This window comes from Bos indicus, chromosome 7 (assembly GCF_029378745.1).
Source record: "Bos indicus isolate NIAB-ARS_2022 breed Sahiwal x Tharparkar chromosome 7, NIAB-ARS_B.indTharparkar_mat_pri_1.0, whole genome shotgun sequence".
Lineage (NCBI taxonomy): Eukaryota > Metazoa > Chordata > Mammalia > Artiodactyla > Bovidae > Bos > Bos indicus.
Genome location: NC_091766.1, coordinates 69099906 through 69116626, shown reverse-complemented (window position 1 = coordinate 69116626; position 16721 = coordinate 69099906). Strand labels below are relative to the sequence as shown.

The 16721-nt window shown below is 43.0% G+C and overlaps 2 protein-coding genes across 7 annotated transcripts in view; both read right to left on the bottom strand.

Moving 5' to 3' along the window:
- Window positions 1–7538, bottom strand: part of LSM11 (LSM11, U7 small nuclear RNA associated) — a 128986-nt gene extending 121448 nt beyond the window's left edge. For all 4 annotated transcript variants that reach the window (XR_011567777.1, XM_070793930.1, XM_070793929.1 and 1 more), the window contains exons 1-3: window positions 7069–7538; window positions 2300–2439; window positions 313–396 (exon numbers count right to left, since the gene is read on the bottom strand). Coding sequence is in view for 3 of the 4 variants with exons in the window: in XM_070793930.1 (XP_070650031.1) it covers window positions 313–396; window positions 2300–2439; window positions 7069–7513 (669 nt within the window). In the remaining variant the exon portion in view is untranslated. The remainder of the gene's footprint in view (window positions 1–312; window positions 397–2299; window positions 2440–7068) is intronic.
- A 1789-nt stretch (window positions 7539–9327) lies between these two features.
- Window positions 9328–16246, bottom strand: THG1L (tRNA-histidine guanylyltransferase 1 like). 3 transcript variants are annotated; one of them, XM_019965313.2, is made up of 6 exons: window positions 16030–16246; window positions 15049–15225; window positions 13985–14154; window positions 13086–13174; window positions 11801–11908; window positions 9328–10786 (listed from the first exon to the last, which is right to left on the bottom strand). In XM_019965313.2, the coding sequence occupies exons 1-6, from the start codon at window positions 16218–16220 to the stop codon at window positions 10625–10627; spliced, it is 897 nt and encodes a 298-aa protein (XP_019820872.2). In that variant the 5' UTR covers window positions 16221–16246; the 3' UTR covers window positions 9328–10624. The 3 variants fall into 3 exon arrangements, with proteins under 3 accessions (XP_019820872.2, XP_019820873.1, XP_019820874.1); XM_019965314.2 differs by lacking the exon at window positions 16030–16246 and adding an exon at window positions 15735–16019; XM_019965315.2 differs by lacking the exon at window positions 16030–16246 and having other exon boundaries at window positions 13985–14150; window positions 15049–15187.
- Between the last annotated feature and the right edge of the window lie 475 nt (window positions 16247–16721).

The following is a 16721-nucleotide window of genomic DNA, read 5'->3' as shown; positions in this document are numbered from 1 at the left end:
CTAGCCATAACTCAGATAAAACAGTAAGTATGTCAAGAGGAAAAGTACCCATTTTTTCTATGGTATAAAACTGAAAGACATTCAGACCTGATGAGGTAACTTGTTGCTCAAACAATGTGCAAGTAAGAAATACGGACTCATTTTTTACTCACTGGATGCATGAGAAGAGACTAATGAAGATCTTGGTCCAAGCATGCCTGGTTGACAGCAATAAGGCTTTACTGCTGGGAAATCCTGGTCCCTAGGCTCAGTGATCTTAATTCCTAAGCTTGAAAGCACACTGGGTACTCAAAGTCAGGGGAAACTGCTTACCCTGGTGAGAGTCAACGAAGAATCCCGTTCATATGCTTTGCCTAGAACAGGTTTTCGGTAGGTCTCATCCACATCAGTAAGTGCCTGGAGAAAAAGAGACCAAAGGAAGGAAAAATATGGTATCATTCAAAATATTATTTTTATAGCTTTCAGGACAAAATTTAAATGGCAGAATACCATCTAATTATACCAGTCTAAACTTAACAGGTGACTCAGCTCTTGGGCAGGAACAAATGGTAATACACGGTCCCCTCTGAATAGGAACGCCAAGCTGTTACGACCATGTAAGATGGGGTTCTCCTATGGTAAGGGGCCATTGCAAATGTAGGGTAGAGGCTCTTAAATTTCAGGGAGCATGAATAATCTAGGAAGCTTATTAACACATTACTGACCAGAGATGCATTAATACCACAGGCATTAGTTTCTGCAAAAATCCTCTGGTCAATAATGTGGCAAAATATAAATCTAAGGCTATTCTGATTCTGTACATCTGGGATGAAGCCCAGGAACTTTCTGTTTTAACCAGAAACCCCATGATTAGAATGCAGGACAGCCTCAGACCACACCTTAAGAACACTACTGCTGATTTTCCCTTTTCAGTCTCTCTGCTTTATGACAGCAATGAAGAGACTAGCCAGGGTAATACACAGAAATGCCGGTGAATTCTTGTTGATGAGAGATCAACCTTACAGGACAGCCATTAGGATCAAATGAGATCATGGATGAGAAATGACTTTGAAAAGTGTGAATCATCTTACAAACATAAGCTGACAGTATTGTTACTGCCACCACTGTCAAATATATTCTCTTAAATCTCTCCCTTCAAAGGTAAACTTACAATAATAAAACATTTTCCCCCTACATTTTAGAAATGAGAAAACTAAGGCTCAGAGAAATTACTTTGCCTCGAGTTACACAGCCACCAAACGTTAAGCTAGGATTTGAATCCAAGTTTTATGACTCCATACAGTTTAAAACATGGTCTCAGAAGCCAGAAAAGATAAAGTTACAGTCCCTTTCACTTACTAAGAGTGTGATTTTTGGGACCAACCTTCCAGCCTCAGTTACTTCATTTGTGAAATAAAACAGTGACAGACTTACAACTCATTTACTGAGTTATTACATCCTGAGTTTGTACAGGATCTGGCATATAGCAAGTGCTTATCAAGGGGCATGCACAGAGGAAGATAAAGCACAAAGAGAAGAAAAACTGGCGACGGAAGATCATATGGAAAGAAACACTAGAAAGGCCCGGTGGCTCCTACTCTAACGGTCTCATATCGTAGTTGTGCTGTGTGTCCTTTTTCTCTTCAAATGTCTGTCTAGTAAATAGACAGTAAGCCTCTAGAAGACTGAGGGCGCATGATACACTCCTTCATAAGCAAACACCATGCAAAGTGTCTGGCTTATTAATATGGCTGCTTCCCCTCTATCCTCATCTCTCCTTCCAAAACTTGCAGTTTAAGTTCCTTCCTGAAATTTCTGTACCTATATGCCCAGCCAAAGTAGGAAGTCAATAAATATTTTTAAACAAACGAAAAATAACCAGTAAGAAATCAATATAAAATTACTAAAAGAAGAAATAAGTAATTATCCCTAGATTTCTCAACCCTGGCACTAGTAACATTCTGGACCAGATTATTCTCTGTTGTTGGCAGGATATTCTGTGGATTGTAGGGTGCGCAGCAGCAGCCCTGGCCTCTACCCACTAGGTGCCAGTGGTACTCTGTCCCACAGTCGTGACAATCAAAAAATGACACTGCCAAATGTCCCTGGGAAGGAGGCATACGTAAAATCATCCCAGGTGAAAGCCACTGCCTTTAGGGAAAACAATAAAAAGAACTTTTCTGTTGTTGTCCAAGAAAGTTCAAAGATTCTAGGGCTTCCAGGAAGTTATTCTGGAGGTTTTGCTGAATAAAGTCCTTGAGATATATAAAAGATTTAATCCTTAGGAGGTGCTCCAGTTCCTTGAGGAAGGCTTAATTACCATATTCCAGAACTTGTCAAATGCAACGAGGAAGCCTGTACAGACGCCCCGAAGTCCCTTGAAAGTGCGGATGTGAACATTCACCTTCACCCCCTCCCGGATACAACGATGGAGTTCACCCAGAGGGCTGCCTTCGTGCACTGAAACAAGAAGAACCATCAGCACAGAATGAATACTTGCTCTCATTCCCAGAATTAACAACCAAGACCACCCAGCCATCTCCAGCAACACAAGGCAACATGGTATGACACTGGCAACCACACCACAGGAGCAGGAAGGCCCAGTGGGCAGCATGGCAAGTGCAGGCACAGTACACTGAAATGAGACAAGATTCCCCGGAACATGGATAAACCCCCTGCGTGGCTACCATCCAAATGTTTCACTACCCCCATATGCTATTTCTATGATGTCTCTGATTCTAAGAGGCAGCATCATTTAAAAACTTTTGGGGGCAAAAAAACACTATACTAAATGTGCACATCAGCAGCTAGATTCTTCTCAGTTCTCTGCCTTGTATAACAACCTTTTTTCAGGATAAATCTCATGAACTGCATATCATCCAGCTTGAGCCTTCCAAAGAACCAAGAACTTTGGTCACAGGTTTAAAGGAAACGAACCGTGTGACTCGTCCACCCTGAAACACATGCAATCTCGTCTGAGAGAGAATGGCTTTTTGGCCCTCTCGGTCTAAGCTACATTACGCAGAAGCCCATGCTCTTAGGCCACTAGCGTTTCAGTGAACATTATTTTCACATGAGGAAGAGGAGGCCTGGTTGTATTCCAGGCCTCACTGATGTAAAGGCACCTGCCGAGTATCTGACTCCAATGAAATTGCTGATAAGCATCATATGAAAAGAGGAGTATGACAATTCATATAAAGAATGTTGGGACTATAATCTTCAGCCTTTATTATGATGGATTCTTTTTTTTTTTTCAGAGCTTGAAAGCAAGACTGAGCTTTATTTTTATTATTTTATATTAATTTAGCCATCACAGTATGGTGACTGTACTACATAAAACCTCCCTAAAGAAAACTGCACATGCATGCATACACACATGCATGCACACACACACACACACACACACACACAAACACTCACAGTTACACAATCTCACTCTTCCCCTCAAGTCTGAAAGGCACAGTTCTTTGGAAGTTATTGTCATTGATAGTAAACAAACAAAAATATATGTTTTATTTTTAGTATAAGCATAAAATAGAACAAGTGTCTTGCACTTCAATTTGGATACCTAAGGTGGTTACTCTTAACCTCCTTACCCCTCACTCATGAACTGGCTTATAAATGAGGGCAGGGATAAGTTAATAAAAGAAGATACTCTTGGATTAAGTGACTTTGTAGATGAGAAATAGGAGGTTGTCAGATTGAAGATTCAGCAAGACGGCAGAGTGTCATAAACAGTGGCCTTAGAAAGGAACACGAGAACCTTGGCCTGACCTTCACCATCCATCCCTCCTCTAGCCATATTTTAAAATTCTGTGAACCTCTGACATACTAAGGTATGTGTATATACACATATCCGGATACATGTTACAGATGGTGTCAAATCAAGCACTGTAAACAACATTTAGGTCATTATAACTAGTTGTGTGAACTTGGTGGGCAACTTTTTCTCTACAAGTCCAAGTTTCCCCATTCATAAGATGAGGTTAGACTAGGTAACTTCTAGTTTCATGTAATGAATAAGTTCCAATAATTAAATTTCTTAGAAACTGGTCACAATGCCTAAATTACTCTACTTGCCTTCCACATTCACTCCTCTTTCCCACCATACACATATGTTCCACAAAGGCTGGAAAGGCCACTCTTTTTCTAACTTAGAAGAAAACAGGGGCATTACTCCCCACACACCCCCAAATCAGGGAGAAAGGACAAGCATGTACCTTAACAAAAATCTCTTATTCTAATTAAACAAATGGTAAACTCAGGTTTTCAACCTTCATATCTGTACCTTTGATTTTTTTTTCTTCCAAAGATTTAACAAGGTATAATTCCAGGGAATATTTCTCTCATGTGATCAAAAATACAACACTGGCACACCACCTAGCAGAGCAAAATCCCAAGAGATAAAAAAAGTTCCACATTCAGAATCACAAGGCACATTTTGAATCTCTTCTCAGCAGTATTTGTGACAAACTCCAAATGGATATGAGCCAGGCTTCTAAAACTATATCTATGCCTTATCTTTGAAGAAGTTATTCTTCCAAATCCCGCTCTCCACTGCCATTACCCTTGGGCTACATCCTTCCAAATTCAGGTCATTTTTAACCCCACTCTTTTATCTTTCCCTTTGGAGAAGGCAATGGCAATCCACTCCACTACTCTTGCCTGGAAAATCCCATGGACGGAGGAGCCTGGTAGGCTGCAGTCCATGAGGTCGTGAAGAGTCAAACGTGACTGAGTGACTTCACTTTCACTTTCATGCATTGGAGAAGGAAATGGCAACCCACTCCAGTATTCTTGCCTGGAGAATCCCAGGGACGGTGGAGCCTGGTGGGCTGCCATCTATGGGGTTGCAGAGTTGGACACGACTGAAGCGACTTAGCAGCAGCAGAATAGCCAATACTAAGTCCAGACAAGAGATTCTCAATAACTAAGACCTGACCTTTCTTTTCTGTTTCCACAACCAACAATACAGTCCAGAGCCTCATCATACTATTGGTTCACTTCAAGAGTCTCCAAGCTCCTCTCCTTCACATCAACAGCAGCAGCAGCATCACTGTCACCAATATTATCACCAATTACTGAGCCCTCAGTATGGGCCAGGCCCTATGATAAGTTTAACTTTACATGTTATTTTATTTTTTTTGCCACACAGCATGTGGGATCTTAGTTCTTGATCAGGGTTTGAACCTGCATCCCCTGCATTGGAAGTGTAGCATCTTAACCACTAGATCACTGGGGAACTCCTTGATTTGTATCTTGAATGTGGTGATGAATTCACAACCTTTTTACTCACCTGAGGAGTGAATTTTGCTATATGTAATTTAGCATATCTTATATGCTTATTTAGCATATATTACATGCTCAACAGCCTTATTTTTAAGTAATTGCTGTTATCGTCAAGCATGCCCTTTCTTAACCTCAAGACCTAAAGCTGACTTCTATATCAATTCTTTTTTGGAAAAAACCTAATCCTCATCCCTGCTTCTATACTTTTTTTTGCTTCCTGAAGGTCATCAATTTTTTGTGATATCTACTCATCTCTACCATGTACATCCAACTGTTTCCAGAGGTAGGATTAAAATTTTCAATGCCTAGAGCACATTTTGAGACTTTGATTCCAGGCATACATTTAATTGTGGAAAGTTGATAAAGCTGGCCCTCACACTCTTTCATCCTAAAAATATGGCAAAGTGCTCCACCAGTAAAGCCAAAACCACTGACCACATAGAAATACTTCTTCTGTCTTGAAAATCTTGGCAGCAAAGCAATACTTGGCAAAATGGAAATAAATGTTACAATCTAAGACTTGGAGGGCATTTCAAAGATCTGATAGTGGCAAAAACTACGGGCAAAATAAGCTCCCCCAAACTGCTCTTAATTTAGGCACACGCATAATCTGTGTCACTGCTGGGCAAGCAAACTGGAGTAAACCCTAGCTTAGGCAGTGATGCTCTGGCACTGGAATCACAAAGGCACCCCTAACAGCACTCAGTTTTTTAGGATGTTGCTCTCTTAACACACTTCTAGGAAATAAACAAAATATTCCTTTACGTAGCAAAACCCTCCATTCCAGAGGCAGTGATTTAATAATGCCACAATTTAGTTATCAGGATACAGATGCTCTGAATGGCTAAGTAGGTCATTGTGTTCATGGGGCAGATGTCAGAACTGCTTGCCAGATGACAAAGATATGACCCTGGGCTGTTTCTATTCCGTTTATGCAAGACCTAACTCACACTTAGCAATCTCTGCTATTTACAGCTTTACTCTAAGGAACTATTAGGAGGCTGCAAGAAATCCCCTCGTGCCATTTACACCTTCAGAACTCAAAATAACCTGTGCATATGGTAATAGGAGCCTGACAGACAAGAGTCCCTGCACTCAGCCCTGCAGCGAAGCTGTAAAAGTGTCTGCCCTTTAGTGGCCTTCTGTGCCTGCTGCATTCCAGTGAACACATGTATGTCAAGACCCTGCAGCCCTTTCTGCCTACAGCACTGAGAACGAGCTGTCACTTAATGTGCAGAGGTCATGAGATTATGTCCCCTGTGCTATCTGAACAGTTTCCTCATACTGCGTCCCATCACCCACAAATCTCACTGACCGAACCACTCTCCCTCCCCTAATACTGGCTGTGCCCTCCCTCCTCTCACCATGCGTGGCCCCAAGACTTCATCACCCTCTGCAAACCTTCCCCATGATGTCCCGTTTCCAGGCTCACCACCTCTCCAGAATCCCCCGGCCACCCCCCACCCCCCAATCACTCCTGCAGATCGATTTCAGCAGGTTCCTCATCACCTCTGTGGTCACTTCTGTGGCCCCCATCACCTTTACGCATGTTATGCAGATCTTACCCAGGGCTACTTATTCCCTCTACAGCCTTGCCACTCTTCCCTCACTGCCCATACAGACCCTGAATTCCTCAAGCTGACCCTCCCCACGGTCGCTGGTTATCTCTTCAGCCTTCACCAAGACCTTCCCCCTGACACACACACAGGTCCGCGCCAAGCGGCTGTCACCAGGGACACGCCTGCAGGGCCGCCGCCTTCCGGACAGCCGGCCCGGCCCCCGCCCTCCCGCGGGACTCACAGGGCATTCTCGTGAGCACGTTGCGCGGCGCCTTCCTGCTCCGACCCGGACCCCGCCGCCGCGTGTCGGCGGCCTCGTCCCCTTCCTCTTTGGCCACCATGAGGCGGCGGAGGCGCTGGATGCGCTCGGGGTCCGGGGCGGGGGCGTCCGGGCGGCGGCGGGTCCTGCCCGAGGGCCCGGCGGCCGCAGCGGGGCCCCCTGAGCCGGCGGCCGCGCCCCGCGCCCTTCCGCGCCCGCCGCTCCGTAACCCGGTCCTGAGGAAGCTCTCGTACTCGGCCACGTTGTTGAAGCAGGGCGCGTTGGGGTAGGGAATGGGAGGCAGGTGGGGCGCATACAGGGCCAGCAGCGGGTCGAAGCTGTCAGAGCTGACATCCAGCCGCGGGCTGGGCGGGCGCGCGGGGCTCCCAGCGCGAGCCGACCTCGCCCCCCGCTCCCGCTCCTCCATGTTTGAAAGGCCCGCAAGCCGAGGCCGATGGGAAGAAGGAGCGGGGCCGCCAGAGGGCGTCACTGCGCAGCCGCGGCGCGGGGTGTCTCACTGCGCCCGGGCGGCCGCCAGGGGGCAGCATCTGCCTGCGCTCTGCGCCGCCAGGGGTGTGGTGCGCGGTAGCTACTCGCCCGGGGCTCGGAACGCATCAGCGTGCGGGGGAAGAGGTTCATTTGTGTTAACGCAGCGTTTTCCCATCAATATCATTATCACTTTAGGTGTTTGCTGATAGTCCAGATTCCCTGGGGATGGAGGCTGGGCCCGTCAGTTTGACAAGCTCCCCAGGTGTTTCTCGGTTCTCTGGTATTATGTTCTACTAGTAGCTTGGACTGGCGGGAAGCAGTGGCTAGAGGGCAAAGTGAAAGTGAAAGTCGCTGCGTCGCGTCCGACTCTTTGCGACCCCGTATACTGGAGTGGGTAGCCTTTCCCTTCTCCAGGGGATCTTCCCAACCCAGGGATCGAACCCAAGTCTCCCGCATTGTGGGCAGATTCTTTACCAGCTGAGCCACAAGGGAAACCCAAGAATGCTGGGGTGGGTAGCCTATCCCTTCTTCAGCGGATCTTCCCAACCCAGTAATCCAACGGGGTCTCCTGCATTGTAGGCGGATTCTTTACCAACTGAGCTATCAGTGAAGCCGAGGAAGAGGGCAAGGAATGTCCCAATTTGCTCTAATGCTGAGCATCACTGGAGTTCAGACGCCTGGGCTCCAACTATTTAGCTTCTCTGAGCTTTACATTCTTTTGCGATACAAACAGTTCAGTTCAGTCGCTTAGTCGTGTCTGACTCTTTGCTAGAAACTGTTTCAAGGAACTGTCTGAAGAACGAAAGATATGCATATGGGGCGTAATAAATGCTCTAGGAATATTAAGTGTACAATGAAAAGTGAAGGATGATGAGTGGACCCTAGTACTGCATTTCTTACACCTAGGCAAAAAGAAATTTACACATACCCCAGAAAGATGCTAGTATTAAAGAAAATTCACCATCACTGATCTTCTAAGTATTGCTAAGCACCTGGAGGAAAGGAGGATCCAACTGGGATGGCATATTTATAAAACCTGGCTGTACTTTAGAGCCTCTGTTTAGCAGAACCTTTTTTGTTTCTTGATGTTAAAATAGTGTAGTCTACATCAAAGGTCCAGATACTACCTCTTCTGACAGCATTACTTAATTCAATAGGTATTACAGCGTAAATATTAAACCCAGGATATTCCTCTGCTCAAAACCACCCTCCCCAAGACAAACCTCACTCCTGCCAACTGCTGGCAATTCAACCAGCAAGCACATGTCCTACAACAAAATCAAGTGATACGTTTGTAGTATCACATAACACCCACAGAAAACAAAACTTTCATGGGTGGCTGTCTTAAAAATTTGTACAAACACCTACTTATCTATACTTGTTTTTATATAGAACGCTGTAATTTGTTTACTATTATGTTTGCCAATCAAGAGCTACATTCTTACTGCCTTACTTGGCCTATCACAGTGTATCTAGATGTACAAGTCTAGGTTTTGGTATAGACTAGTTCCCCAAAGTGTGGTATATTGACTACACCCATCAAAAGTCTTTGAATCCCAAACTCTTCATGGGGAGAGAGCTTGGAACTGGCATTTTAAAAGAGCATTTCAAGTAAATTTTTGTATCCAGAAGTCTGTGAACCACCACTGTGATGAAGGGATGTGAGCCTGGCTTATGTAAGGACGTTCACACATGGAAGTTGGACTCATATACTGAATTTGTATGAAAAAAAAGAAAAAAGAAAAATCAGGCCAAGGGAGTTGAAACCTTTATTTTTTTTCTTCTCAAAGAAATTTTATCAATTACCAACTGTAAGCCATGTCTCCTATTCCCGTGGAGTGAGAACAGGGAGGGAAAAAAAGGCATCAACAGATGGGGTGTCAATTAGTGAGATGAGACCAGTCATCGCTCTTTCAAAAATACATTTTCTTGGCTGTAAATTCTACAGTGTAAGACCAGGCACTGTGATGTGGGCTTTTAATTAATTCTTTATAGAGCCAAATTAATCTTTTCCCTCTAAAATATGAAATGAATATAAAAGGAAATGTGAGTTCTCTACCAACAATCCCCACTGCCTCCTCGCTTCGGAGGCCGCGAGCAACATGCAGTTCCTGCGGCTCCTCGCCCAACTCCACGTCAGCAGGTAGAACCATTAGGGCTCCTCTACTACCTGTGACCCAAAGATGAGTGTTGGTCCCTCTGCTCTCCAAGTCAAATGCCATTGTTTTATTATACAGAGGCTACCTGAGAATCTTTTTCAGGAAGTCCAACAGGAAGGTGACTTTCAAAACTGAAGTGCCTCCTGGCTCATTCAATCTCACATTTTCCTTCTCCCATATAGACATGTAACTCTCTTTCTCCTGAGAAAGAGTAAGCAGCCTTGTGATCACTGCCCCTGGTGAGATGAGGAGGGTCATGCTGACAACTCCACAAAATCAGTCCACGCAATATTTATGAAGGACACCCAAGCTACAACTCGTTAGTTCAGCGCAGGTTGCCAACTTGGATAATGACACAAAGCCCTGAGTTTGCCCTGGAATTCCTGCATTCAGAGGCACTGGGAAGGCATCAACCTATACTAGTTCCAGGTCTGCCAAAGACGAATGCAATTAGGTGGCTGGGAAAGGTGAGGTGACCGGGGTCACTGGATTCTGTGATAAAGAAAGAGCAGGTGACAGTAAAGTTTGGGCTCATCTTCTAGCAGAGGTGAAAAAAGCTTGACAGGTTTTTGTAAGACCCATGCCACAATCTAAAAATGATTCACCTACAAGGCATAACATAGTTCTTGCTTTATAAAAACAGTACCACAATTTTTTTAAAAAATGTACTTCTACCAAAGGAACCACGTTTGAACACTGCAAAAAGGTGTTCCACTTAAAGCAGAACAAGATATACCACCCACATCCACCCCTTTTCTCTCCGCTCCTCTCCCAACCAGAGGCATGTCACTCCCAGGAGACTTCTACATGGCACAGATGCTAGGGCCAGCAAAGGCCTGGAGACTTGGGGGCCGAGATGGTTAAGCACGCCAGGACTGAAAAGCAAAGGGTCAGCTGTCTTCATCCAGGATCTCTGGATGTTCCTTCCAGAAAGCATCCCCAATGATATTGCAGTGTAAGGGCACCACCATAGTCCTGGTCCGGGTCACCGCCATCTTTTTTCCTTCCATTTCTGCTGGCAGCTTAACTTCTTTTGTTGTGATTTCCTCCACCTATAGGTAAAGTTAAAACACTGACATTGTTAACTAGAGAGTGGCTTTGGGACAGAAGATGGAGAAGTGGGCTATATATTTGGTTGGCCAAAACATCCATTTGGGTTTTTCGAAAAACCCAAATAAACTTTTAGCCAACCCAGACAAATACATATTTTCAGACAGATACATATCTTACTATGCCTGAACTTCTTTACAACTAAAAACACTTTTAAACAGTTATGCTGCTCTATTCTGAGAGGAGATCTTAGGAACACAGAAGGGACTCTTTGTTACCTGTTAGCAATAACCATAGAATTAAAGATATTTCTGCTTTCCCACCTGCAGGTCCAAAGAACAAATACTTAAAAAATACTAATAAAAGAGCTGAAGTTGCCAGTGAGATCCTGAGCTCTTAGGATACTTACTCCCTTAATACTTAAAAACATTCATTTCAGAAAAAAATACTTTAGACGGAAGGAAATAAATTTAGAGACATCATTATGCCCAGGAGCTGGATCAGAGAGAAAATATTGGTAGAATTAAGGATTTAGATGAAAGGAGACAGAATATTAAGTTAACTATGACTGTCTAGAGAATCTCTCAAACATTCTGTAAGGGACAGAACCTTCACATACAACATCAGTTCCTCAAATTATAGTTCTCATGGGATGGGTGGGCCATTTAATGGTCCAGTGTGGCATTTTTTTAAATGTTCTTTGAATGCAAAAATTCTCTTAACGGCACTAAACCTGTTAAAGGGGTTTGATTTGATTTGGGGAGAGCTTATGACACAAAAAAATAAATTCTAAAATTCTGCTTATAGAAGGGGGGAGTCCAGATCACAAACTTGACTGATGAACTGACGAAGCAAGCATCCATAATAATAATCTATAGCATCTCGTTTTGGAAAGGGTCTAATCTGTGCTAATGACTGGAGTCACATCAGCACGCAGGCAGCAGGCAAGACAAAGCATGGGTTGGGCACAGGCTTTCTTTCTGACCTTCGTTTTCCCTTAGACATAACAGCATTACCTTCTGCCATATCAACACAGTCCCCTTCCTATACATCAGTGGCTCATTATTGTAGTTGATGTTGAATTCAGAAAATAAAATCTCATTCTTGTCTGCTGCAAGAGTTCCCTGAAGAAATAAAAACAAATATAAAAGGCTCTGTAGGTCTTTTCTCTCCCCTAGCTCCACCTATCCATTCCACTCTCTATCTAAACTGCTAGCAACAAATCAAGAAGTGGAAGCATTTCATCAAACATCATACAGGTATTAATGAATTTTAAGAGCAGTTCAAATCTTATTTAAATACAAAAGTCCATAAAGTTCTCTTCTGTAGCAAGTAACTGGCTTCCCCAATCACTACTGTGATGGAGTGAGAGGCACTAATAGTTAAGAGCATTGATTCTGTACTGGATAGTTTGTATGTTTTATTTGACGCTCATAACCATCTCCATTTTAGAGATGAGCGCTCAGAAGCTTAGAAAGATTATATAAAGTTTCCAAGGCCAACGGTGCTCTTACACTTAAGAATCAAAATCTAAATTCAGCGCTTCCAAACTCTGGCTACATCTACCAGTCTTCCTATTATTGCTACCCATCTTTATCACTGTTGTTAATAATGACAACTGTTTACTGAGTCATTATAATGTACCAGGCATTGTATTAGGAGTTATTACAACACATCTCATTTCACAGTTTACCTGCAAGTAGCATCTAATAATAAAATAGCATCTAATAACAAAAGTATTTATTAGTTACTTACAGTGTGCTTTGTACTAGTCTATGTGTGTTTTACATGCATCATGCCACTTAAAATTCTCACTATAAACCTGTAAGGTAGGAACTATTATTGTCCACATTTTACCTATGAAAAACTAAGGCAGAGAGGTAAAATTAAACAAAAACATCTGAGTACAATTATTTGACTCCCCAGAGTCTGGGGTCTTAATGATATACAAGAGTCCTAACCCCAAACTCCAGGTCCCCAGCAGCCAGGTGGGGCTGACAGAAAAGACGAGCATGTGCCCTGTATAGAGGGCAGCCAATATCAAGCTCCAGCCAAGCATTACCATGTGGGAGTGTAGAGCCATTAATTCCATTTTCCAGCAGAGGACACTGAGGATCAGGGAGTGGTTAACAGCTTACCAACAGTCACAAAGCAAGCAAGCAGCGGATCTGCTACTAGTGTGATCTTTGTAACTTTTCAAAACAAAGCTGTAAAAACTTAAGAGCTTAAAAAGAAGGCAAAATGTCATGAGAGATCATAAACTGTCCCCCCTTAAGTCTTAATGCAGTAAGATCTATATACCTGTAATCTCTCTTGGGCTTGTAATGGTGTTAAGCCTGACTGCTGTACAAGTGCCCAGAACACCGTATTATAAAGATTATTGATGTGACCTGTAAGGAAAACAGAGTAACACTGTGTAGGGATATAGAATCTTTTTTTTTTTTTTTTTAATATTCACCCTTCCAAGAGTACTAGAGCCCAATCTCTCTCCTCTTTAAAGTACAGAGACCTCAGAAACATTTAGTTACGTGTCAAAAGTCACACACAGGGAACATACAGGGAAGCAGTGAAGCAGAAAAAAAAACTTATTTTCTAACAGTTTTATCCTGTCGTTTCAGCTGTGCTTCACACAAGTCTGTTGACTTGTGCATTAAGCTAAAGAATACTTTCAAAGTTATTTGATGTGTATTATTCCCACCTCTTTTCCAATTCTTCTGGAAAAATCAAGACACATCAAATGAGTAAAAGTCTCACAAATATTTCATCATGTAAGGCAGGGTCACAACTCAAATACCCACTAAAGCCAGCATGAACCTAAATGTGGAAAGCAGAGTAGGTGATCCCAGAGGAACAACAGAGAAGTAGAGGCACACTGGCTCCTGTGTACATGCACATGTGTATGCACGTGTGTGTGTGTGTGTATAAAGGCAGAAGTCACTATACAGGGTCTGACCAATACTAAATGGAAATACAGACTTAGTATTGCCAGATCTTCTGATTTAAAAAAAAAAAAAAGCTAAAAATAAGGAATATTTACATAAAAATACCCAATTTTTCAAGTATTTTCAACTAATTTTAAAAACCTGAAATACTGCATTCCAAACAAAATACACGAGCCAAAACTATTTCAGAGCATCACCTCTAATATAACGAATTAGTGATGTAACTATTAATACATCTGTTTATTTGGTTTCACTTACAATCTGCTTGCCGCCAGCTGAGATAGTCCTTTAGAGTCTGGTTGCTAGGATACACTATGACTCTTCCATCAAAGCCTGGGGGATACAGAAGGGGCTGGTCCTCAAAGTAATCCCGCCAATAAAACACATAGCTGGAGGCGAACTGGGAAACCACGTGAGTCATAAACTTACTTGCAGAAGGCAGGTTGGGTGCAGCAAGAAAAAAGAAAATACATGGTATTAATTCAACGCTATGACAGGGTCTGTGGGTGCAACACAGTGATAACACAAACTGTCTGGAGAGCCAAGAGATAATATAAATTGAGTCAAGAAAAACTATTTTAATATTTGTTATATATTTAAAATGCAGCCTGCCTCTCTTTCTAGTCCTATAAAGTAGTTTACTATTATCAAATGATTTTCTATTGGATGTGATGTGAATTGATGGTTCAAGAGGATTTTCTTCAAGTCTTGGGAGGAGGGACACCACTGTTTTAAAAACACACCAATTCATTACATGACCTGTCTTCTGTGAAAGTTTCAACATACCGCCAAATTAAATATAAGATTTGTCTAATTTGTACTGAGATCCTCCTTACTTAAACGTTTAGTTTCTGTTTCTAGTTTTCATGTTCAGCTTAGAAGCTAAGGTGATGTGAAATGGAAGCAGCATACAATGCCCAGATAACATATGGAAGTACAACAGTCTCAACTTCTATACATATTATCAGTTTACCAATGTGTGTGCGTGTGTATATATACATATATAGACATACATACACACACATACAGATTCTGCAGTTGCAAATACTACAGTCTGCAAGTTTATGATTAAGATAGTGAAAGTCACTCAGTCCTATCCGACTCTTTGCGACCTCATGGACTATATAGTCCAAGGAATTCTCCAGGCCAGAATACTGGAGTGGTAGCCTTTCCCTTCTCCAGGGGATCTTCTCAACCCAGGTATCGAACCCAGGTCTCACGCATTGCGGGCAGATTCTTTACCAGCTGAGCCACTAGGGAAGCCCAAGCAGAAGCCAGATGCTGGTAGGAAATTTTCTGAAGGAGCTAGGCCACATAATTACCTGGCTCTTCTTTTAAACCAATTGCTTTTTCGCTTGAACACAAAGCTGTACTCATCACTCTGTCCATATGCAATCACAATATCCTCCAGTTCGTTCATTACAGTTTGGGCACATTTGGTCATTAGATGAAGAGCACGGCTGTCATTAGGTTTTATAAAGCTGTGTTTCTCAGCAAACCTTCAAATGGGAAAAAGAAAAGGGAAAAGGGCATGGCTGCAAGAGACTTTGTCATTAATACACAGATTAAATAGGCTGTTCATAAAGGAAGACACTGTAATAGTGCTGAGAGTCCAAACATTCCAGGAGCCACAACCCAATCCATTTCGTTAAGAACTTCAGTTTTTTGTTTTTTTTTTTTTAGCTCTGACCAACTGAGAAAAAGGAACATATATACTAATCATCCATTCCCTTTTCTGTGAAATGGGGATAAATTTACTTCATAGGATTGTCCTGCAGGTTAGAGGGAGGTAACAAACATAACTATGCCTGGCTCCTTGGACTGCTCAATAAATTTTAACTACAGTAATCATTACCAAAGTAGTATTTTTAAAGAAATTCCCATCTTTCTGTTACTTTGTTTTTTTCTGACTTTTCCCCTCCTGAATCCAGTCCATGTGCCCTGTTACTTATAATGAAACAAGAATATGCTCTGTATAGCGTTGTCCACAGCAAGCCCTCAAAGATACCTAACAACCAGTTTGGCCATCGGTTGAAGAGCTGAAGTAAAGCGCCCAAGAGTGACTTCTCCCACCAAAGCCTTGCCAATGGACAGCTCGTCACCAGGGGAGCACCCTGTCTCATTTTAAACTATCCAGACTACTCGCGTTCAAGCCAGTTGTAGCCAGCACAGAGTGATGCTTAAAGCCGCGCAGTCATTGGCTGCCGCGTTACCACGGTAACCACGAGCTACGGGCGGCTACGGAGAGGCCGCGTTCACCGGAAACGCCTGCGAAGCACGCACCCCGGGCCGAGCTCGCTCACCGATGGAAATTCCTGCCGTCCAGTCGTACCACCACCCAGCAGTGGGGCAAGCATGTGTCGTCAGCCTCGAAGTCCCGCACGTACTCGAATTTGCTCTTTGCCATGGTCGCTCCCAATTTCAAGCACCGTCTCAGAGTGACGGAAGTAGCAGCCAAGCAATCGCGAACTTTCAATGCGCCAGCAGCCCACATTTCCCCCAAGGTAGGGAAAGGAACAGAGAGCTCCGCCCCGGAAGTTCCTGTGTCTTTTCGTGGTCGCTCTAGCCATAGTGGAGGCCAGCATCTCGCTTGCCTCTCCTTGTAGTTTGTAATTGACTTCCGGGCCTGGAAGGAGGGTTCCAGTCTTCCCTTAGCACTATTCTTAATTGTTGCCATATGTCCTCTCGGTCTGCAACAAGTCATTCTCACGAAATTAAAAAAAATTCATTTCTGGCCAAGTTTTAAGGTTTAATGGTGATTTTTTTCTTTCCAAATAGCATTTGTTAATTTGCTGTAAAAAAACGTGGTATATATCGGAAAATATAATTAAAATTAATACGATGTCTCCCTTCTCCCCGCCAGAGCATTGTGGATGGTTCTTTCCAGTCTCTTTTTATATATTATGTTTACACAGGGAACACACAAAATTGGAATCAGACACTTGTACAATTTTTATATTTTTCACCTTGAGTAATTTTCCAACGTCATTAAATA

Coding starts and splice junctions, on each gene's coding strand:
- THG1L (XM_019965313.2), bottom strand. CDS start 16,220: ATGTGGGCTGCTGGCGCATTGAAAGTTCGCGATTGCTTGGCTGCTACT. Junction 14,155..15,048: donor TGGTTTAAAAGAAGAGCCAG/GTAATTATGTGG, acceptor GCCTTCTGCAAG/TAAGTTTATGACTCACGTGG. Junction 11,909..13,085: donor AAGCCCAAGAGAGATTACAG/GTATATAGATCT, acceptor TTATTTCTTCAG/GGAACTCTTGCAGCAGACAA.